General features: G+C 43.5%; 1 protein-coding gene across 5 annotated transcripts in view; it reads right to left on the reverse strand.

Annotated features, from left to right (window-relative positions):
• TRIO (trio Rho guanine nucleotide exchange factor) overlaps positions 1-24,229 on the reverse strand; it is a 272,849-nt gene that overhangs the window by 156,854 nt on the left and 91,766 nt on the right. For 4 of the 5 annotated variants that reach the window (XM_066626080.1, XM_066626079.1, XM_066626083.1 and 1 more), the window contains exons 6-8: positions 19,788-19,910; positions 9,244-9,435; positions 5,111-5,242 (exon numbers count right to left, since the gene is read on the reverse strand). In XM_066626080.1, coding sequence (XP_066482177.1) covers positions 5,111-5,242; positions 9,244-9,435; positions 19,788-19,910 — 447 coding nt within the window. Of the gene's footprint in view, positions 1-5,110; positions 5,243-9,243; positions 9,436-19,787; positions 19,911-22,484; positions 22,560-24,229 lie in introns of those variants that run through there. The other variant, XM_066626081.1, reaches the window with a different exon arrangement.

Below are 24,229 nucleotides of genomic sequence, written 5' to 3' on the forward strand. Positions count from 1 at the left end.
TTTTCATTTGACAGTTATACATTTGCCCAAGTGTGACAATCACAATTCATTGTTCCAGCTGTCATGGCATCACTGAACATTAGTGTTTAAGGCCCCACAGACGGACTCCATATGGTCAGGAGCCTTCAAGCTGGCTGCAACAATTCTATTCGCATCAGTGAGATCAATTCCAGAAACTTCCTAGATCTAGAATGAGTAGAGTAGAACTAGATCAAATGAGTATAAACTGCAAGATAGGAGGTTCTGGGTGGACATCATGAAGAAATTCTTGACAGTAAGGATGGTTCAGCAGTGGAACTGACTGCTGAGGAAGGGGATTCTCCAGCTCTATCTTCAAGTACAGGCTTGACAGGCACCTGATGGAGTTTTTCTAGGAGGATTTCCTGCTTCACACAGGGGAACAAACTAGATGACCATTCCAACTCTATGGTTCTTCTCTGGTTGTTCAAACAGAATCCTCATATTACCAAAAAGTGTGGATGAACACATAGGTAACACTGCAGAGAGATGGTGTGCTCGAGAACAGGAATGTCCAGCTGACAAAGGACACATGGAGGATCTTAGGCTCTCTGTGGGAACTGCCCCCGAGATAAAAATCACCAAGACTCAGTGTTGATCTTTTCAGAATTCTGAAGCAGCCAAGGAATCATATCTACTCTGACCTGATGTTACCAAAAAGTTTTACTGGCAGCTAGCTTGACTACACCGAATGCATATTGCCTAGAACAGGGGTGCCCAAACCCCGGCCCGGGGGCCACTTGTGGCCCTTGGGGGTTCTCAATCCGGCCCATAGGGAGCCCCCAGCCTCCAATGAGCCTCTGGCCCTCCAGACTTGCTGGAGCTTCTGCTGGCCTGACAAAACTGCTCTCAGCATGAGGACGACTGTTTGACCTCTCACCTGAGCTGTGGAATAAGGGCTCCTTCCACTTCTTGCTGTTTCATATCTGTGATGCGGCAGTGGCAGCGAAGGAAAGGCTGGGCTTGCTTTGTGCAAGGTCTTTTATAGGTCACTTGAGCTACTGCAAGACCTTCATTCATTCATATAAGTTCCATCTCTAACAAATTCATTTATGTAAATTTATTCAAATTTTAAATGTAAATTAATTCTTCCCCCCCCCCCCCGGCCCCCAACACAGTGTCAGAGAGATGATGTGGCCCTCCTGCCAAAATGTTTGGACACCCCTGGCCTAGAAGTCCAGATTTAACAGGCTGAATGCTTCCAGGATTCAAAGACTTGAGTAAACCTGGTTACTTTGCCCATCTATTTTCAAACTAAATATCAAGCATGACAGTGGTGGCAGCAGTAATTTTTCACTCAGTAATCAATCTGATGCTTGAGTGAACACATCTTTTGGTTACAATTTATTCAAGTTTATTGAACATGAGAAAAAGTGCAGTTCCCTTAATCTTCACAGTCCCTTTATATATGGAGAAATGGAATTCTAATTTCTTTCCCGCCTCATGCCAATGAAAATAATTGACTCTGTACCATGACTGTACAAGCTTGTCTTCATTCCTTTGAAGTAATAAAGAATGAGTTTTCAGGAAGACATTGCCATCTCTTGGGGACTTGGGAGGCCTTTTTTGTAAAGTGGGGGAAAAAATCCTCTCATGTTATGTTACTAAAAGTGTCAAGGCAAATGGCTGCTTTATACCATGAAGAAGATACAGAAGCTGTATCTGGAACACCACTTAAAACTGTATACAGGGGATCAAATGTTTGAATGGTCATCCAAATTACACTGGCAGTGGGGTAGTGTCTAGTACACCCATATCCCAGGTATTATGCCTTTCAGAGTGCAAGGAGAGTTATTTTTAACAACATATTTTAACACCCCCCCCTCGCAGAAAAAAGTGGTAGAGTCCATAAACAGATGCATCATACGGGGTTGCTGAGAGCATGTTTTCTCTCCTCATTAGCGATTCTTTTGTAATAATTCAGTTTAATGCAGATAAAGTAACAAAACAAATCTGTACTGATGTCTGCATCACATCTCACTGTTGTATCGTGGGATGCACTTGTCTCCCAGATTTCCACTCATCTCTCTCTGCCATATGAGGATACTCATAGGATGGACAGTTGCTTACTGAAGGACAAAACTTGCAACCAGCACAGACCTGTAGGGTCAGAACCAGCAGACCAGAGATTTGAGTGTGTGCCTTTAGTGCCAGAGAGCTTTCTATGGTTGGAAAAGCAACAGCTGCCAATTTAGCCTAAGCAGCTAGCACTTCGCTACAGAAAAGCAGCACAGCAAAAAGGGCTGCAGGGCTTATTTAAAATGAACAGGATAGGGCTGGGCTTCGGCTGCCTTGGCCCTTACTTAGGTAGTGGAGGGGGGGAACTACCTTAGAAATTTCTATCAGAATGAGCTAGTAGTAGTGGTAAATTGGCATTATCCCTAAGATAGCTTACTTACAAAGAGATATGGCTTTCATATGTTAACTACAGATGGCAACTACAGACTGAGCCAAAAAGAAAGGTTATTTTTAGTGCCTCTTCAGATACTTACCATCCCTCCTCCCCATCCTCCCTCAGAACCTTGATGTATAATGAGATCAGGAACAGGTTTTGAATGACCCCCCCCCCCCAGCCCTCTTCAGTGCATACAGACAGCCAGGAAAGGTGCCACCTTTATATGACACATAGAATCTTATGAACCCTGTAATAGAAGCATTCCTTTTCTCGTGCTCCAGAGCTCACGGACAAAGCAGTCAGGAGGCAGAAGTAGAGCTTGCAAAGTCCTTCTGTCTCAATTTCATTATTTTTATGGAGGCACAAAGGCAGAATACCAATCAAAAGCACCATATTTCTGTTGCTTAGTAATCATTAGAGCTGGAACCATCCAGCTCATTAATGTAAAGGGGCTCAGGGACACTGTAAAAATATGCTTCACAAGGCGCCTGCTACATTTCAAAATAGTAGCCATAGAAGCCAGCATGAGACAGGAAAGGCTTGAACAATGCAGCAGCAATTGTGGACTGCTGGACATATATTATTTCCTTCTATTCATAAGTGTGAGGAGCACAGAAAATAATTCTGAGTTTTCCTGTCCCTCCCAACAAATAAGCCCTGGGATGCTAAGATGGCTGTTAATGGAAATTTACTGGAACAGATTTGACACAGGCACAACAGTGCTTAGATGGACAGAGAGGCAACCAGTCCTGGATGTCTGCATTCTGTGGTAGGTATCTAAGGCACAAACCTGATGTTTTCACAGAAAACTATTCGCATCTTAAGAGGTGTTGCCTTTTCTTAGGCTATAGTGGAATATAGTAGAAAACCAATCAAGTGCTAATCAGTACTCGAAATTGTCCCAATGAGACATTAAAAACTATTCAATGGGAACCGAGTGGTCACCCTAACTGTCCTTCCTCAAGCACTACAGTAATTATTGATTTAGGAAAAATACACATAGTGAGGGTGGGTGGGAGAAGAAGAGAAGAATGCAAAGAATGCACTGCAGACAGGAGCTGAAAACAAAGCAGCAGAGGATACCCATTTTCTAACAGTGCAATCCTGTGCGTAATTAATAAAAAGAAGTTCCACAGTAGTTAGGGGATTTTGTTCATAGTGTGAATAGGACTTCAGCCTACTATGAGTGATGATGGAAAGCAATAAATAGTTGCATTTTTTTATTTTGTTTAAATAAACAACAATTTTGTGATGTTGTAAATTGGTTTGATTGTCTTCCTGAAAGTGGGATTGTGGCTTATAGCACTTTTAATAAACAAACCTGTTAGCAAGGAAAGGAATCAAAGTAGAGAATGAGTACAAGTCAGGGTTACAGACTGGAAAGTTTTTTTTCCAGGAGAAATTTATAAGCAAAATGACTTACAAACAGAAATTTTCCTGCATAAGAAAGAATAAAATAGGGGTAAATGAGGCCCATATGTACATCCATGATTTTCACAGGACTTAAAAATAATTTTTTCTCATAGAATGGATACAATGGAACAAGGTAGAGATAAGGATTGCAGGGAGCAGCATGCAGTCCTGAAGATGCACAAACAGGAAGACCTACTGCAGAGGCAGCCCAACCATGCCACAGGTTGAAAACTTCATATCAGGCAGCAAAATGCAGTGGTAAGTTGGCAGGGGGTACCCAGAGCCCATCCACTGCCTCCCCCAGCCTGCCACCTCCATGGAGTTCAGAGTCGTTCCATCCACTTCTCACACATTGGCATTTGAGAACTTACCTATCTCTCTTGGTATCCAGTGCCCGCCACCACCACTGCCTTCTCCAGTGGCTGGCAGAGAGAATTCTGGGAGCCCAGCATTCCCTCTGTGGCCACTGGAGGCAGTGGCGACAGCAACACTAGATGCTGAGGGAGAAAGGTAAATAAAGACAACAAAACTAGAGGGTTGCTTTCCTGTTATTCCAAGTCATCACAACAACAAAATTGATAGTACTGTAAATAATTATGTCCCTTTAAGAGCTTGGAGGGTGTGGGGAGGAGGAAGAAGGGTAGGTATGCCCAATGACAAAATCTAAATATCAGGGATGCCCCTTTAAGGAGTAAGAAGAGTAAGAGGATATGCAGATAGGGATACAGCAGTAAAGAACATAAGTACATTAATTTTTATTTCTAGTTCTTCAAAAAGTTGAGAACTTTAAGTACAAGGAAGTGTAAATAATGGGAGATTTATATGGGGACTTACTGTACATACATGACCTGAACAGATCATATTTTAGAGGTTATATAGTATTAACAATTAATGTATCTGAGAAACGTTGTTCCCCATTCCCTTTCAATATTTCTTTTTAAAAAAAGGAAAAATTGATGTAAGAAAACAAAGCAGGTAGCATTGCCACATATATAATTTTGTTAAACTATGAAGTACAATGTTAATTAATGATACTTGAAGAAACGTGTTGCGTTTGTTATATCATTTGTAGTTGTTGGATCAATTCAAACATTACGCAGAGGCAATCACAGCTTTGCAACTGAATGTACACTCAACAGGGAGCTGCAATTGATCACAGCCCCCTGATAAGTATAGACACATTATCCATTTCAGAGCTACACGTGCAATGCGTGAAGCAGCATTTATCTCTATTATAAGTGTTGCATACAAGTCCGTTAAAATTGAGAAAATAAGATTGCCTACCTCAGAATATGCCAAAGTGATATGCTCATATATTCCTTGGTGATGGTGGATGGCATCCTCCAGATCTTGCAGTTCTGATGGAAGCTCTACCTCTCCACATGCCTTACACCATGAATCCACATTACTCATGTACTGGAAGAAAAGAAATTACCAGTTATCCATAACAAAGAACAATTTAAGAGAAAGCAATAGGTTTCATGCATAGTGCAGTACTGGGCAACTGATGATGATTAAAAAGTTCCTGCGCTTTTGAAGATACACCTTTTATCAGTTGTCCTGCTACACTGTTTTTAAAAACATTTTCTTCTATCAAGAGAGCTCAACAATCTAAGAGACAAAGCAAGGGGATTATCAGGAACCTTTTTAACTGGTTGCCAACATACTAGTTTGTTGAAAACAATTTCCACCCATGCCTTCACCAGTCTACAGAACAAATTGTGTTAAATAAATAAATATGTTTTGCTATCATCAGCAAATGAGACACTTAAAAAGACTAGTAAAATGAGAACTCTTTGTTAACTACGGAGGGGCTCGGGAGAGGAAACAAACACATATGGAAGTAATAAAATAATCTGAAGTCAACTCTCAACTTGTATGTTAAATAAGACAATTCTGAACACACCCAAAAATCTTAACAGTTCAGCTACAATCTCCAGCATTAGAAAATCATACTAAATCTTTCACCTCATGTTGCTCTTGCTATTTATACACATATACACGGTGTTAACTATGTCGTTTATAATTCACGGCCTGTTTTTCTGCTAAGTACTACAATTAAGCACCCAAGCATACAGTAGAACAAACAATTAATGAGGCTAACTCAATTAATCTCAGACTCCCACATGTTCTATTTTTATTTCTCCTCAAGTTGCATTTGCCTAGGAACACACACTACAAAAATACCACATCTTTTCTTACTCATTTGGCCACCCACTGGAAGGGCTACTGGGGCACACAGTACAGTTGCAGGCTGGACAGAAGTGAAGCATGTTTTGCTCTCAACTGTATAATATAAATGTGTGTGTCTGCAACAGAAGCCTGTTCAAGTTAGAAATGAGGACTAGAAAAAATTCTAAGACTTCCACATAAATGCATAATGGATGGGAGCAAGAATTTCAAACTCTTTGCACATCAGGTATGCCCCTCCCAGGACTTCATAAGTGACATGTATCCATGTCACTTGGGCTCATTAGGAGTGGATCAATATGGGACTGTTTTCAACTTAGGGGGTACTACTCCCAAAATCCAAAGAAGCATGGACTAAAGCTGCGTAGTAGACCAGATATTAAATCCTTCAACCACCTCTAGTAGAGGTAAGAGAAAAAGATTGGCTTTGTGGAGGAAGTGGGAGATGCTTCTTTCTCCAGCCCTTAATCAAGCTTCCCCCCCCCTCCCAAACAATCTGCCTCTTACTATAAGGATCCCCAGTGTTTGGGTCCACTAGGAGGGAACAAATAAGGATGAGAACTAAAGTTCCTCAAACACAGTACATAACGAACACACAATGCTGCCTTATGCCGAGTCAGACCATAGGTCCATATAGCCCAGTACTGTCCAAAACAACTGGCAGAAGCCCCCCAAAACCCAACTCTGGGATCTTTCTCAGTCCTACTAGGTTTCATCTGAGGATCCCAAGGATAGAACCTAGAAACTCCTACAAGTAGTCCTTAACAATCCTGAAAACAGAACCATCATCACCAGGGAATAGATTTGGTGTAAGGGAAGAAGGGTTGCTTGTCTAAAGGTACCTTCTGATATTTGAACAGAGAACCTCCTGGTTCTCAGCTCCGTCTGTGTCACCATCCTATACACTAGCTCTCTATGCAAGAGACATCAACCTCTACCGGGGTATTCTTGGGTGAGCTTGAATTTAGCACATCTTAAGTCTACTGCTCCACAGTAAGCAAAGTAATGTACATACATGTTCCCATGCATTACCCTTCCATACCATATCAATGCCTTCTCAAACAACACTAATAGGCTCCATTTAATCTCTCAGAACAGTGGTTCTCAAACTGGTGGGTCACGACCCACGAGTTCGAGTAATGCTTCCCCATTCCTCTAAGGGGCGGGGGGAAGGGGAGGGGGTGCTTATACTTACTGTGTGTTTACTGTTACTGTGTTCGGGCAAGCAGCAGGAGGTGCGGGGAGCCCCACACAGCCCTCCGCAGGGCTCCCCGAGGCTTGGAATCTTCAGAAATAGCAAGCTCAAGCCACCTCCTGGCTGTGTTCACATACCAGAAGCGGCTTGCACTTGCTATTTCTGAAGATTCCAAGCCTCGGGGAGCCCTGCAGTGGGCTGCACAGGGCTCCCTGCAACTCCTGCTGCTTGCCCTAACACACAGCAAGTAAAAGTACCCCACCCTCACCCCCCTTAGAAATGTTATCCTGGGGAATCGTGTTGCTGCCCTTGCCACTTCCCCACAAAGACTTACTTTGGGAGTAAAGCTCCCCAAAAGTTTGAGAACCACTGCCTTAGTAAAGCACTTCGTTGCATGGAATTTTGGCAGGCTGCAGTTAGCTGTGCAGGGACAAGAAAAGGTGCTTATGCCAGAATACCCTCCCCTAGATAACTACCAAAGAGGAACTTTTTTGGTTTGGCCATCTGAAGTGGCCAAATTAGAACAGAATTTTTGCAAACACATTATTCAGCAAGTCAACAGCAGCCACGGAATATATTTCATTTTTCCATAAGTGAGCACAGGAAGTTGCCTTAGGCTTATACCAAGTCAGACCCTTGGCCCATCTGCTGTTGACAAGGACTACCAGCAGCTCTCCAAGGTTTCAGACAGGAATTTTTCCTCTGCCCTACCTGGAGATGCAGAGGACCGAACTCTAAAACTGAACTGAGGTGTCTTTCCATTTAGGTCAATGAAGTAATCAAGGAACACCACTATCTATAACAGAAACAAAACTGACAGGCAACTCAAAGTGGAGTTTACAAGTGAGCAGCTCATTCCCTTAAGGAAGACACGCTCTAGTTGAGGAGACAGCCCACCAGGGGACATGAGAAACATTTATTCCTGCTTCTCACTAGATCAGGCTTTTAATTCACTTTTGGCTATGCATAACTTACAAATGTTACTTTAAATAACTGAGAACGCCTACAGCTAAAGACAGCAGTCAAATGTTTGCCTCGGGTTAAACTTTTGATTTGAGTCTTTACATTCCAACAGTTCCATTTTGTAATCTACTAGCCTTGCAAAGTGTTCGAGGGATAATGTGGATTGCTACAATGCCATTAAGGAGCTAAAAAGCTGATACTCAACATAAACAAGTTAGGAAAAATGTACTATCACAAATAATTGCTTTTTACCCATCGATAACAAGATTCTGAGATCCGTTTTATATATTTGCTGCTTAACAAGGCATTGCAAGGGAAAAAAAAACATTTGGCAAACCCCAATTCACTTACAGACAGCCTCGCCTCAGGATCCCCTTTTCAGCTTTCTCCATGCCTCATGCTTTGAGCAAGAAAAGGCCACTGTGGTCCTTCGTTCACCTTCACAGCAGGCCCAACTCCATACATCCTTCACTTAGAGCAGGGGTTGGCAACCTACGGCCCACGAGCCGGATTCAACCTACCACCCAAGGCCATCCCGTCTGTGCAGAGCTTGCAGAGAGGTAAAGCCTCCTGCCCAATTTGCTGTGCACCATACAGAAAATGGCAGCGCCACTACAGCAGGTGGCTCTGCCATTTCCTGTCCAGTGTGTAGCAAATTGGGCGACAGCTCATCTCCCAAGTCAAGCTCAATGCAGTCACTTCCAGGAGCTTGGCAACCTGGAACATCCAGCCGTTTGCTGCCAACCCCTGATTTACAGGGTATAAGGAAATCAGGGCAGGGAGCTCCTTGTTCTCTCTCGTGTAGACACTGAGGGGTGTTGCACTCCTGTGGAGAGGAGTTCAGCAGTGGTAACTCTTTCTCCGTGCCCAAACAGAGGTCTGTGAGGGAGAATTTCAAAGCACAGCTGCCTGTAGTTACTTTGGGGATGGACAGTCACTGGAAGGCTTCTTCCTCACACTGCCTCATTAAGCCTCACACAGAACTAAGCCTTAGATTCCAATTTGATTCCAAGGCCAAATGAGACCACAGTGAGTTCTTCCTGCTATTTGCTGCGTAAAATGTACTGACCTGTTCAGCTTTCTGGTGGAAAATGGCTGACATATCCAACAAGGTACTGCGTTCGTCCAGGGCTGCAGCAAACGCTTTCCATTCTTGCTCCAACTGGCTCGCAATCTGCTTGATCTGCTGTGAAGCATAGTGACCAGACTCCACCAAACGGTTGGCTACAGACATGATGCGGTTGATGTTCACATACACATTCTACAAAAAGGAGGGGGAGAACATGTTAGAGGAGCATCCTGTGCATGTACAAGAACCTCAGAGACAAACAGGAGACCATCCTGATACAAATCAATGTTTGCTCATATCAGATCTATTTGCATCCCACAGTAGCTTCAAGCATGTTCTGGAGTTTTTATTAAGCACTGAGTTCAATGGGCTCAGGATTGAAAGCACTCTTCAAACCTTAAAGAGATTCTGCTTTCAGTAATAAAGACTAATAAGAAAAAAATGGACCTTCAGGGTTTGAAATTAAATGCCTACAAAACTCCGAACGTGCATTAACCATATTTTAAAGCCGAACTTCCATTAAACACAGGCTGTTCAAAACTTGACCTACAGCACAATCCTATCCATATCTATTTAGAAGTTCCACTGAGTTCAATGGGACTTACTCCCAGGAAAGTGTGGATAGGATTGCAGCCATAGTGTACTACATTCCCATCCACCCCTCACGGAACAACAGCCCCCCCCCCCAAAAAAAAATGCATGATCACTTATATTTCAGAGATGCTAAGAAAAGTCTCCAAGCAGAAAAAAAAATCTCTTTACATAACTGTGAAGCAGACTAGTGAGCCATCCTGTGAACATTCATGCTGTAAAAAGTGGGGTTAGGCCGGTTGCAGGGCTTCCTTGGTTGAACATGAATCACATTGTAGTACCACCTTGAGAAAATAATCCTCTTAATGTGTTAGGTCAAAGCCAGTCAATCCCTTACAGCAACCTGAATACACTCGCAACACCCTGGAGCAGCCCATATAAAACTTTCCACCAGAAAATTAGCAGTATAACTGAGTCAAACAAAAAAAAAGACAGATCTATTCCCTGGATGGATGGCATCGTTACCAAATAGTTCCTGCACTAAATGGAATGTGCATCTGCTCCCTCATGAGGACTATTCACCAGAGAACATCGCAGACTATAATTTTAGCCATCATTCATGGAAATCCTGCGACCAGCTTTGAACAGCAAGAGTTCTAGATGTCCACTTACTTTACAAAGAAAATCCCCTTTACCTTCAAGGCACCCAGTCAAATCCATAACCTATAAATACATGACACAGAATAGGACAGAGTTCAGGCAATTTAAGATTATGTTGTCATCTACCTTGGATAATATGATAGATGCATGTAGAGATCAAGGATTATTTCTCATTGGGGCAGTAAAACAGTGACTGGGAGGAACTACTTCAGATGGCAGATAAAAACTCATATGACTGAACATTTTTCCATTCTCTCTCTCTCTCTCTCTCTCTCTCACACACACACACACACACACACACACACCCCATAGAAAATTGGAACTTTTGGTGGCACCCCCACTGCCTCCTCCTCCTTCAGTAGCTTTTCGAACTCCCTGCCACACTGTTCCAGATTCTCTGTTGGAGAAGGAGAAGCCAGAATGGCGTGGCAGAATAACAAAAAAGCCCCACCACCTCCACCTTCTTCCGACTGAGCCTCCTGAATGATTTCAGTGGCTAAGAACCCAGAAGTAATTGGTGGTAAAGTCATCAGTCACTGCCAATTACTTCGGCATTTGTGCTATTGGGGGAGTGACATCAGGGTCATGTGGCTCCCCAGGTTGAGAAAAGTTGGATGACACTGGTCTAGATCAGGGGTGTCCAAACCCTGGCCCTGGGGCCATTTGTGGCCCTCAAGGACTCCCAATCCGGCCCTCAAGGGCCCCCCAGTCTCCAATGAGCCTCTGGCCCTCCAGAGACTTCCTGGAGCCTGCACTGGCCTGATGCAACTGCTTTCAGCGTGATGGCCAACTGTTCAACCTTGTAAGCTTGAACACAGCATGAGCTGTGGGACGAGGGCTCCCTCCACTGCTTGCTGTTTCACATCTGTGATGCAACAGTGGCAGCAAAGGAAAGGTTGGCCTTGCTTTGTGCAAGGCCTTTTATAGGTCTTGAGCTATTGCAAGACCTTCATTCATTCATATAAGTTCAATCTCTAATATATTTATGTAAATTTATTCAAATTTGAAATGTAAATAATTCTTTTTTTCCCCCGGCCCCTGACACAGTGTCAGAGAGCTGATGTGGCCCCCCTGCCAAAAAGTCTGGACACCCCTGGTCTAGATCATAAGAGAAACAGACCTGTAATTTCATGTGCAGCATTCTAGGGCTAGGGAGAGCTAACAATAGATTGTTATAAAAATCTTTTTGCATATAATAGGCAGTTTGGGTTAAAAGTCTCCAGGAGGTGGGACATACAAGTTCAGGAACTGAGTAGCTCCTTTCACCCAAGCCTCAGGAATGCCCCTGAGATCATCCACCATTTCTTGAAGTCTTAAAAAGGTTCCCTTACAGATACCGCATTTAAGATTGTAACCTGATATCCTGCACATTTTTTATTTACATCCTTGGGGGAAAAGATGTTTTGTAATATACACTAGTAGCCAAAATTGTGGAAACCTTTTGAAAATTTCATGTTTCGCAACTTTTGCCTCTGAGAGGCACTTCCTGTTCCTTCTGCAGTTGCGGTATTCACAACACAACTTTTTCTGTATAGCAGATATTTCAATTCTATTTTTTGAACTGAATTCAGCATTAACTTCTCTTTCAATTGATTATAAACATTTGCATTTAGTGAAACATAACATTTCCTGTAAGCCTGCAAAGATGCAAAACATGAAACTTTCAAAAAGTTTCCACAATTTTGGAGACTAGTGCATGTTTTAGCAAGTAGACAACTTTATACTCTGAAATGGGAAATTACTGGCTGATGCCATCTTCCCCCAACCCCCACATAACCACCAAACAGGTCTGCTAAAGAGAAGGAGAGGTGTAAACATCCCAGTACTCCAAAAATGACGTATTTGCAGAAGTAATGCCACTCAACAGGCAGGAAACATGTTTCTTTTATAGAAAGTAATCTTCAATATCAGGGGAGGAAAAAAATTGAGGAAAGAGGCCCTGAGACTCTTGAACCATAACAGTGATGGTTAACCTATGTGCAATGTGCCATAAGTCAAGTGCAAACTTTGAGCGTGTGCTACCAGTGTGCCCTCTGGCACATATAAAGCCCCTGCTTTCACTTTGCTTTTACCTCCGAGTCACTGAGGTGGCAGGAAACCCTCTCATTATGCCAAAGAAACAAGGGCCTGCAATTAGTCTAAAAGTGCCACAAATTTCTGCTATACCACTTATAGCTAACCACCCATGAGCTAAGAAACTGGCATCTCAATAAGAATGTGAAGCTTGCATCACTGAACAAAGCCTTTTTTTAAAAAAAAAGGCAAGTCAGACAAAACTGCAGGTGCACACATCTAACTTGTGTAAACCTATACATCAGTGATTTTCAACCTTTTTCGTCTCATGGCACACTGAAAAGGTACTAAAATTGTCAAGGCACACTATCTGTTTTTGGACAATTAACAAGGCACACCATGCTGTTAGTGGGGGCATATCCCCCAATGGTCCTATTAATAAATGACCCTCCACCAAACTCCCATAGCACACCTGGGGACCATTCGCGGCACAACAGTGTGCCACGGCACAGTGGTTGAAAATGGCTGCTATACATAGAAAACTGCAGCATAAACTCTTCCAAAAGCGTACCCAACTGGCCAACACTCACTAAGAGGAAAGACACAAGCCCACTTGTCAAAACATCATGCTAATGCTTTTCTCTACAAACCTACCACCACCAGTTTTAAGAAGTTCAGAAAATGGAGTAGCCTGGTTCGTTTGCATTGATTTGTGTGTGTGTGTGTGGGGAGAACGATGACACATGACACACTGCATTTGGACCCATCTAATCAACACAGAGTGTAGCTAACAGTGAGCCTCTTGTTTGCAGCAACCTCAAAAGGGCCTTTGAAGAGCTTAAAAACAGCTTATTAAATCCGTTTCAGGAGACAGGTTTGTGAAGTTAAAAAAAGGAATATTAGAACTAAAAAGGAACTTTAAGCTGTACAGGAAAAACAAACTTTAGCAGGGGAAGAGTTACTTTAGAAGGCCAGATCAACTTTTTTTTTTTTAACCTCGCCTGACCTTATTGTTTCATACCATAGAGCAGGATAATGGGAGATTTTAACTTAGCAGGTACCTTCTCCTCTATCCCCAAAGCAATTCTCCTCAAATGCAAGTCGATCATCAGTTATAAAAATACACTCTCTAGACTGGGTTGATTATGATCGGCAAAGGAACATATTTCGAAGGTAACTTGACATAAGAAACCTATACACCCGAGGAGAATAACTATGGCCATTTTTAAGACTTTGGACTGCAGTATAAGAAGGAGCTTCCATTAATCTGCTTCCTTGAAAAGTGCCTCTCCTGGACCAATGTAAACTTCACAACAGATTTGCCTTGCTTCCTGCATTCACACTGCTGTTGTTCTGCATCTTCTTGCAAGTGCTACATGCAGGCCTTTCCTTCACACAGTGTTGGATTCAGATCCACAGCAATTAGATCTGACCCAAATGGGCCAATTTAAGTTATACTTTTCCTAGGTACAGAAGCAGTTGGGGGCACTGGGATATTCAAACTTTCAGATAAGAAGGCAAGAACTAAAAAGTGTTGCGTTCTCATCTAGGAGGGGGTCAGTGGTCTGTAGAAGTATCTGCTCCAGAACAGTTATAAGCACCACTGCAGGATTTTACTGGAAGTGATCAAGTTCAAGTCAAAACACTCCTGGGGCTTCACTCAGGCAAGTTAAGCAGTACACAAGACCCCGCTACAAGCCACAGTTATCCCTGCTGAAAAAAAAGTCTTAGTCCCTACTGCTATTTTCATTTCTAAATGAAATTAAAGAGAGCTGAAAAGTCTTCTGTTTATAGCTTAACTGAGAGAAAAGCCCTCCTGGGGCTTCCCCGAGCCTCCCAATGCCTTTTAAGGCATTAAAAGCATCACTACCATTTTCACAAAGAAACTGGGAGTTGCATTTTTTCACTGTCGGACTCAGTTTAAGCCTGGCAAAGGCCGCAGACATCCGTCCGCGGCCTCTGCTGGGCTCCGAGGACCCTCCAGAGGTGAAAGGAGCAACGCTCCACTTACCTCCAGAGGAGGTGCACACAGGGGGTGCAGACCCAATCTGCCGATAAATGAATCCAGGGATATGGGATCCGTGGATATGGGGCCCCCAGCATAGTCTTAACAGTATAAACATGGTTAGGCAGACTTATTTTCAGAACAGCCTACTCAGGCAAATCACTACTATTTGAAATTATTTTCATACAGGTCTTGTACTATCCTACGCTGATCGCTATGGACTTCAAACAAACTGTAGGATTGCAGCCTAAGATTTTAGACACTGGCATTACTGGTTTTCCAAAGTGAGCTTTGTAAGAATGTGCCGACTTGGGCCAAGGGCTCAGGATTCAATGATTCTGAAGAACTGAACGCTTTTTATAGTCACCTCCAAAGACTAACACAGCTGAACTGCCATATCAGAGCTTGAGGCAGCAAATCAATTACAGCTTACCACACAGTAGCTACTTCAAAAAAAGTTCCACAAGGTAGCACAGTGTCAGTCAACAGAGCTTTTTCCATGCCCCACACCTCACTATGACAGAAGGAGTATGTTAAAATGCTCTTCACTGCATTGCCAGAGCTGCTGGTGCATTTAGAGAAACCACATGGTTAACCAGGTTCCGCAGTGAGTCTGTTTTCACTTCATTTTACTACTAAGGCCATTTCAACTATTTTGCAGAAAATGAGCTAGGTCACAGAGAGACTTGGGCTGCGAACAAGATGCAATGCTTAGAATGGAGAAACCTCAGCAATCAAGAAACACCCCACATAAGAAGTACTGCTTGCATACCTGTTTCGGATTTAAAAGCGGTGGTTATTTAATGCCCCCCAGATCTCTACCTCTGGTGTCATGGTCTCACATCTAGTTTAACATTCCTAGCTATCTCATTTTGATGACTATATACAACTGAAACAGTGAGTCTAGAATTTGTTGTCCCATTTTTCATTTTCAGGTATGGGTTGTGGGGAGGGAGAAGTGCAGCTCACAGTATTCACAAACAAATTTAGTTCATCTTAAAATGTATACGTGTGCTGGGTCTCTTCAGTTAAGTCATCTGGAACCACCTCATGAGGAGCTCATAGCCTCTATGAAGAACCAATTAAGTGTACTTTTGAAAAAGTACACCAACCTGAGAGTTCGGTAAACCTCTCTCAAGAGGTCAATTCAACACTTTTTTCTTTTTTTATAAACTGGAGGAGACATGATAATATGTTTCTGCCTTCATATTATGAATGTGAGGTCCCAAAAAACAGAGACGTGTAAGAAACTTTTCAAAGTGATCCATCTCACGCTGCAGGAATAAACTAATCTTACTGTGGCATGGGTAATATCACCTACATACAATACATACAAGGTGGTCCACATGCCTGCTCCAGCTATATGAAGAGACTAGAGCTAGTGCTGTGTGCCCATAAAATTAATATCCAATCCTGAACATGCAAGATGGAAATTCCAACTTGCTGACTTTCACCTGATCAAGCCTGTACAGACTCTGTTTAGGATCCATACTCATGGCAGCCATGACAGCCAGACACTAGACTGGAAGATTCATGACCAGATCTCCTACTTTTTAATTCAAAGTGGTTGCAGGGGCCTTCTATCAATTCAGGTGAACAGAGCTGGGGTGGGGATGTTAAACTTGTTTCATTTTTTTTTCTGTTCTACTCGCTCCTCAGCACAGCTGAGGAAAGACATAGAGGCATCTATTTTGACACTTAACATAAAAAAAGAAGGAGATCAGATCATGGAGTTTAAAGAAATTTTGGGTGCAACAGTTGCTAAAACAGAGTAAAAGGGAAGTAACACCACCTAAGGGCCTGTAATGGAAGATCAGAAGATCATCAAGTGGATAATGTGGTGTTGATAGTGATCCCATGTTTCGACAGCTGGTTGACAGCTCTGGGAAGGGCAGGACTGGCTCCACAGGCCAATGGAGACTCTGATGGACACCTGAGTTTCATTTGACCTTGACAGGATTTTCAATGGACATGGACTGAAGAAATGGCTCACTTGAGCCTAATTTGGACTTAACAAGGAGGCTGCAGGATAAAAGGCAGGAAAAGGAGCCAAAAGAGCTACCCTGACCAAGACACTACCTGACCCAGAGGGACCCTGACCCAGACCTACAGGACATGGACGGACCAAGACACAGAAGAGAGGACTGCCAGGAAAGAGACACTGAAAGAGACACTCTGCTGAAAGAGACACTCTGCTGGAGAGGACACAGAGGAGGGACTCTGCTGCAGAAGACTGGACTGGGAAGACTGGATTGTGCTTTGGAGATTAGACGTGGGCTTGGACTGGAGGCTTTGGACCTTGGGGAGGGAAAGCCGCTGGACAAGAGGAAGTGCAGGGAGTGTATGTGTTTGTGGCAATAAATTCTTGTTAATTGATCAAACCGATAAGAAGTTGTGTTCATTCCTTTGTACACCACAGCTGTTGTTTCTAGAGATAAAAGGAAGGTGTTAATTAGCCAAAAAAATTGGAACATTTTTTGGAGGGGACAAATTGGCATAGTCGGCAGGATTACAAAACAAATTGGCGTAGTCAGCAGGATTACAAGACAGGACCGCTTTCTATTATTATTCACATGTATGGAAGTTGTTCCAGCTTGAATACCACTGAATATATACTCAGAAACCACTGAATACATATGCCTAAGCTAGGCTACAGAAGACAATATTTATTTGATGTACTATCTTACATATAAGTTACTTCTCTGAGGAAACAGTTAAGTCATACTGTGAATTTTGTTCTTCCTGAGAAGGATAGCAGCAGACTTTAAATTCCTAACCAAAACTCAAAAATCATCATTTTTTGCTTTAAACATATCTTTGCCTGCAGGTCTTAAATATCTAAACAAATAGGCTACTCAGATACCAGGCTTAAGACAAACAAATGTAGCTTTCTGGACATTGTGCAACACAATTCCTGGGTAAGCGAAAATGTGTCAGCTGGCCTTTGGTTGCTGGAATGCTAGGGGCTAAATGCCTTGATCCACAAGTAAAGAGAAGTTAGAAGTGCAGATAGCCTCCCTTTCACATAAACCCTCACCTAAAATGATCTCTTCAAACAAGTCAGTATTTGTTTCCATTTTAATTCAATTCCTGTCCTCTGCTTGGGTAGCCCAAAATGCTAATTAAATTCAATAATTAGTGCTTTTTGTTGCAGGCATGCCTGCACAAGCCTCTGCAAATAAAAAATAAAAAAAATAAAATAGTACTAAGAAGTTCAGAACTGCTATTTAACCAGGATGCATTTGAACCATGTATCTGAAACTAGAAGAGAGGCCAAAGAGGATAGACTCTGACATTAAAAGCTTTAGCAAATCTCAGCTCACTAATTCAGTAGTACATTTCAACCATTTTAAGGGCTGTCAGTAACAGGCAGAAAGAGATGCCTGGTCAATCATTTATTTATCAAAAACCTCATGCTTTTCCTCTAGAACAGAGTGTCAAACTCATTCATTCATGATGCCTGCTGAGGGCCAGAAGTGATGTCATCAGGCAGAAAGTGAGGTCATTATTCAAGATATGGGAGAGTCAATTTTCATGTGGGCTGTCTTTGCAGCAGTAACATCTCAGCACTGCTTAGCCGCTGAGAGCCTGGGAGCTGCTGAGAGCCTGATAAAAAGCATCCGCGGGCTGCAGCTGGCCCCTGGACCTTACATTTGATGCCCCTGGATTAGACTGTCTTTTAATTCTTCCCTGTGCTCAGCACTCTGGCACTGCAGTCAAAAGCCAACTTAAGCCTTGACAGAAACCAACTGATTGCCTGATCCTTTGTTTCTCTTTTCTCCCTCTTCTGAAATAGAGCTGTTTCTCTTCTACTCTTCCACCACCACCCCCCAAAAAAGAAAACTTCCACGTACTGTTGGAGTTTTCAATTTATCCAAGACTTGCTGACTACTCCAGTTAGCATAAAAGTAAGCAATTGGAAGTCAGCTGCATTGCTGATGCATGCTTTGGGGATGTATTTCTCATGGAGGAATGAATGGAGGAATGAACTGAACAAAGAACTGGATTCATGCTTAGGACCAACCCAAAACCCCTCAGGCAGGTCAGGATCTACCTGAAATGCTCAGGACCCATTGGAGATCCAACAGGTGCATCAGGACCCACCTGAAATGCTCACTTCTGGTGGGTCCCAGTGGGCCCTGGCCGATTCTGTTGGGTCCCGGAGAACCAAGTTGGTCTGGGGCAGACCCCAGCCACTTCCAATGGGTCCTGGCCCCACCAGGTGGGTTTTGGGCGGGTCCCGAGCCTTTTTGGTGGGTTCTTGCCACCTGGTGGGTCCTGGGCAGGTCCTGAGCCTTTCTGGTGGGTCCTTGCCCACATGGTGGGTCTCAGGCTTGCCCTCAGCCTTTCCAGTGAGTCCTGGACCACCGGGTGCATCTTGGGCTGGCCCTGAGTTTGTTGGGTGGGTCCCAGACCACCTGCTGCATCTCGGGCTGGCCCGGAGCCTTTCTAGTGGGCCCCAGCACACCTAATGAGTCTCAGGTCGGCCCTAGGCATTTCAGGTGGATCTTGGGCAGGCATTGAGCATTTTGGGTGGGTTCCGGCCCACTTGGTGGGTCTTGGGTAGGTCCAGAGCTTTTCTTGTGGGTCCCGGCCCACCTGGTAGGTCTCGAGTGGGCCGCCGAGTCTCTCCGGCGGGTCCCAGCCCACCTGGTAGGTCTCAAGCAGGCCGCTGAGTCTCTCCGGCGGGTCTCGGCCCACCTGGTAGGTCTCGAGCGGGCCCCTGAGTCTCTCTGGTGGGTCCCGGCCCACCTGGTGGGTCTCGAGCGGGCCCTGAGTCTTTCAAGTGGGTCCTGGCCCACCTGATACATCTCAGGTAGGCCCCGAGCATTTCTGGTAGGTCCCAGCCCACCTGATACATCTTGGGTGGGCCCTGAGCATTTCTGGTGGGTCCCGGCCCACCAGGTGGGTCTCAGGCAGGCCCTGAGCCTTTCCAGTGGATCCCAGCCCACTTAGTGGGTCTCGGGCAGGCCCTGCGCATTTGGGAGGGCCTCGGGCAGGCCCTGAGCAGAACTTTCATAGCAAGAGTGGAGGCCTCATTCCTAAGTGCAGTGGGAGTCCACATTCATTTCATTGCTTACAATTCTTTAGGCCTGCTAGTGAATTCAGAATCCTGCTGCATACCCTGTTGTGACTAAAGTAAACCATGTTACCCTCTGCCTCTCTCCTCTTCTCCTATTTTGCTTAAATAGATTGGCTACTATTCTTTGCTCTCCATCACACTATATAGGGAGGATATCTAAACGGAGGTTCAGAATTGTGTATATTTCAGCACTGTAAAGACCAAGACGAGTGCCAAGTACAGAATGTTGTTGCAAGTTCCAAAGATTCTTACCATACAATTCATAGCAAAATGATTGTGCTGTGTCTGGAGCTCCATGGCATGAGGGTGACTGGCTCCAATCTCTGTGTAGCTGTTCAAAAACAGGCCTTTGTTGTGTGTGATCCAGTCAAACATCTAAGAGAAAACAAGAATTAGAGTTCTTCACAGGACATGATAAAAGGACATGATACACCTTTCAAACAAGTTTGTAGGACTCAGAACCACAATCTTGACTTTAGCAACCTTCATAACATAGAGAGCCAGGGAAGTCAGGTTTATCATTAGCCATTTGCAGAGTCCAGGACCCATGAGAGGGAGGTACAGGGGGTAAACTGCAGCTGGACCCAGAGGACAAAGGAGGGGGCCCAAAAGTTTCCTAAGAAAATGTTTGAATATATATTGACTATTGTGTGAAGACTAGCATTCACATTTTGTACAAGCCTACGTGGTTTGATATATAGTAATTATTAAAAATTGTAGATTATGACTGCAGGTAATAATGATCCAATGGAGAAAAGAAGGCGCTCAAAAGAAATTTTGTTAATCCCCCTGCCCCCGATAAAATTCCTCTCAGAGGATCTCGCTGAGTCTATGTATGACAAATAAAAATGGCATCTGAATAAGCTTTCATAAAAGGAGTGAGTTGGTTCTTTAAGGTTATCAACATGTCCCAAACGGCAACACAAAAACATATGGTTAAGCTGGGTGAGTAAAAACTGTTATGGATTTGCCAAGTTCATTTATAGTTTGCCAAAACATCACACTCCAAAAGCACTTATTAATGGACCAGCATGGACCAGCAGGTATAAATATCAAGTGGGTCTCACAGATATTTCTTAAGCCTTTTAATTATCCAATTTAAAAATGAACACACATATATGCTCCTAAGTAGTGTATTAGACAGATCCAGGAGGAACATTATCCATACGTTAACAGCAGAATTCAAAGGAATTCTTGATACACTGGAAAATTAGGCTGAAAACTGAATTAAATGAGACACAAATGTGAAATGCTATAGATAAGGATGGGGGGAAGGGGAACAAAAGACCATCAACATAAGCACTCTGAGGTACCTCAGAAATGTGGTATCTTATGAATCTCCTATTTCTTCCGCTTTGGCATAGTACCAAATGACTCCTGCCACTGTTGGCAATATCCTGAATTAACACAGTATTTGACAGTAGTGGTTTGGCATAATTGGAGAACAGAACACTGCTGAGTAGCAGAAGCTGGGAGACAACATGAGAACTTCTAGGTCAGCAGGCCTGGCCTGTCTTATTCAATTAAACAGCCCTGATTAATACTGGGGAGCAATATATTCTCTACTGAAAGAGATGGTGACAAGAACCAATAGATTTTTCAGGAAGGTTTGCTTAAGCTTAGATGCTCAGAGAAACTACCTAACCACATGATGAAACTTGTCGATAAGAAGGTTGAATGATTAAAGAGCTTGCTTGGGATAGTTATGAAATATTATCCCCGGCTGTATTTTTAAGAAGAATAAATTGCAAGATAGTAGACACCAGAGGGTGGCTGAAAGATGATTTTTAAAAACCCCAAACGCTTCAATAAAGTAGGTAACTAGTTGGCAAATCATCTTTTGAGCTTAAATCTTTGTGGCAACAATTAACAAACCGAGACGTTTTCCTCACCACAGTTCTGACCATTTATCAACACTGCAAAAAAACGTTAACACGTATCCTCAACAACACAGACTTCGAGTACACATGAACAGTCATCCCACTCTTTAAAGTTTAGCCATTTATTATACATAAACTTTAGGGTCCAGTCTCTCCCACCCCCATTTATACCTCTATGTGAAATGGTGGTTTGGTTAGTCAGAATTGGGGGAGAAAAAATTTAAGCCACGTAAATTTGGCTTGTGTAAAAGGTGCAAAAAGTCAATAGTTTGTTTGTGCCCTCGTCAGTAGTCTAGCTCAGATGATGCAACTACAATTTTACAGAGTTCTATAAAACATCCAATTATATCATCTCAAACAATTCTTCCCTTCTTATGTGGTTTTAAGCTTTACTACAAGCTCCTGTTTCAAGTGTGCTTTCTTTATATAATGCAGCTTCATAAGAGCAATCATCAGCACAGAACACTCACCTGCGCTGGAGTTTACCACTCAGTTTGAGCTAATCTGAGTGATCACTGATGCGGTATCCCTCATTATTAGCCCATGATCCCACTTCCTCATGGAGAATCTCCACTCTGCACTGAAAGCTCTCATTATGCATCAATTTCCTCATGTTGCCCACCCTACTCTGTCACATCACCACCAGCATTGCCATTGAAACCAAGTGGTTAGCAGGGGAAACTTACAACATAATAAGGTTGCATCACATGGTAAGTGTTTACAGACATCAGAGCAGAGGAACAGAGACTGGCCCTATCTAGACTAGCTCTAAGATGGTAGAATCCTCGTGCAGAGCCTAGACAATTCAACTCGAAAGAGGACGTTGCTTAAAAGTTTCCCAAAGAAATTACCCTCACTGTCTATAAATAGTAGCTAGTAATCTAGCTCCCTGGCCTCAAACTTGCTTGTTTATTAACAGTGCCTTCAGAAACCCTCCTCTGGATGCCACTGCCACCCATGGTGAAGTCAGTGGTAAGCAGAAAGAGAGCCTTCTCAGTGATGCCCCTCCCCACACCACCACGCTAATGGAATCATTTGCCCAGGAAGTTTTTGACACCAACAGTGATACCTTTCCAACTCCAGATGAAGACTTTTTATTGTCTCCCAGGCCTTTTAAGGTTTTATATATTTTAGCTGCTGGTTTTGCTGCTGTTTTAATTCAGCTCATTTTGGGTTATTATCGTTTACATTTAAGATGTTCTCTGTAAATCACTCTGGAAATAAAACTGAAAATACAGCACATAAGCATGTAAGACATTGCCTGCATATTATAAAAGCATACCACTTCAAAGAGAAAAGGTTACTAACAGACCCCAAATTCCATTTAGATCTGGATATCTGCAGTTCATGTCTCATCTCTCATACTATAATAGTAGAACAAAGGGTACTTTGTTTTACTAGGATCTGTTCAGATACAGTTGCGTCATAACGGAGGGATTCGTTTAGAAAAAGAAATCACCCTGCACACTGTGCACTAACTTGTCAACTTGCCAAGGATGGCATTCAGTGATCAGGAGAAAACCACATGTGAAGAAGCCCCTAAAACCGACACAAGTTTTGATGCATTTTAAACTACTGCATGTGTTATTTCTTTGCCAACTGCAGTTTAACTTAGTGACACTTCATTATTTAGTATCAATCTGATCCAACAGTAGTCTTAGGCCACAATCCTGACTTGCGCTGCAGCAGGCAGGCCAGCGGACCTGCGCTACATCCAGCGCAAGTTTGGAGCCCGAATCAGCACAACCCAAGGCAAGGGAAAAGTTTTCCCCTTACTCTGTGTCACGCTGCACTGGTCCCAATGGGTCTACTTGGATCTGAGCCACCTCAGGAGGTAGCGCAAATCCAGTGCCTTGCAGTGGTCGGGAACGGGGTCAGGATCCAGCATAACCACCAGATCGTGGCCCCACCTCCCACTTCCTAACTGCTACCTGCGCTCCCGCACTCTGAAATACCTCCTCCCATATCCCTGCGTCGGCCAAGCTCAGCCAATGCAAACTTACCCCACCAGGCCTGGACCTGGCAAGGGTAGGCTAGCACTGGCCTCTCTGACTCTAAAGTCAGCACAAACATGTCTTATGGCACGTTTGCAACACACCAGGTTTGGCACAAATGACTTGTGGGGGGGGGGGAGATTAGGATTGTGCTGTTAAGCATCTAATATAGAAACTTAGTCACAAACACTTGTTTTATCTATGCAAACCTAAGTAGGACTTTATTTTGTGCAAGGAGAAAGGACAGATCCAGTCAGATTCTGGTTACCACTACAAGGGTAAGCTGGCTGATGCTTATGGTAAGTATGCAGGGTTAGTATGGAATGGTTGTGCATATACCTTTCCAGTACCAAGACATTACTTCCCATCCTGTAATTAAGTTGTTCCCAAACTGGTGGGTCATGACCCACCAGCCAGGGAAGCACTTATCCCTGCATGTTTAAGGGGTGGAGGGAGGCAGTAATGCAATCCCCAAGATCACAGTGCTGCTGGGAGGAGGGGAGTTTTCCACTTACCTAAGGGACTGTCAGCCTCCAGGGGAGGGGGTGTGTGGGGAGCCCTGCAGATGTTTCTGCAAGGCTCTCCCAGCCTCCAAACAGTAAAAAAAAATGTGATCAAAAACCACTTCCTGTTTTCAATCAAAAACTGGAAGTGGTTTCCAATTTTTTTAACTGTTTTGGAGGCTTGGGGAGCCGTGCAGAGGCATCTGCAGGGCTCCCCACACTCGCACCCCCCAGAGGCTGGAACTTCCTTAAGTAAAAAACCCCCTCCCCTCCAGCAGCAGATCCTGGGAATCACATTGCTGCCATAGCCCTTCCCC

The sequence above is a fragment of the Tiliqua scincoides genome, chromosome 4, assembly GCF_035046505.1.
Source record: "Tiliqua scincoides isolate rTilSci1 chromosome 4, rTilSci1.hap2, whole genome shotgun sequence".
Classification (NCBI taxonomy): domain Eukaryota; kingdom Metazoa; phylum Chordata; class Lepidosauria; order Squamata; family Scincidae; genus Tiliqua; species Tiliqua scincoides.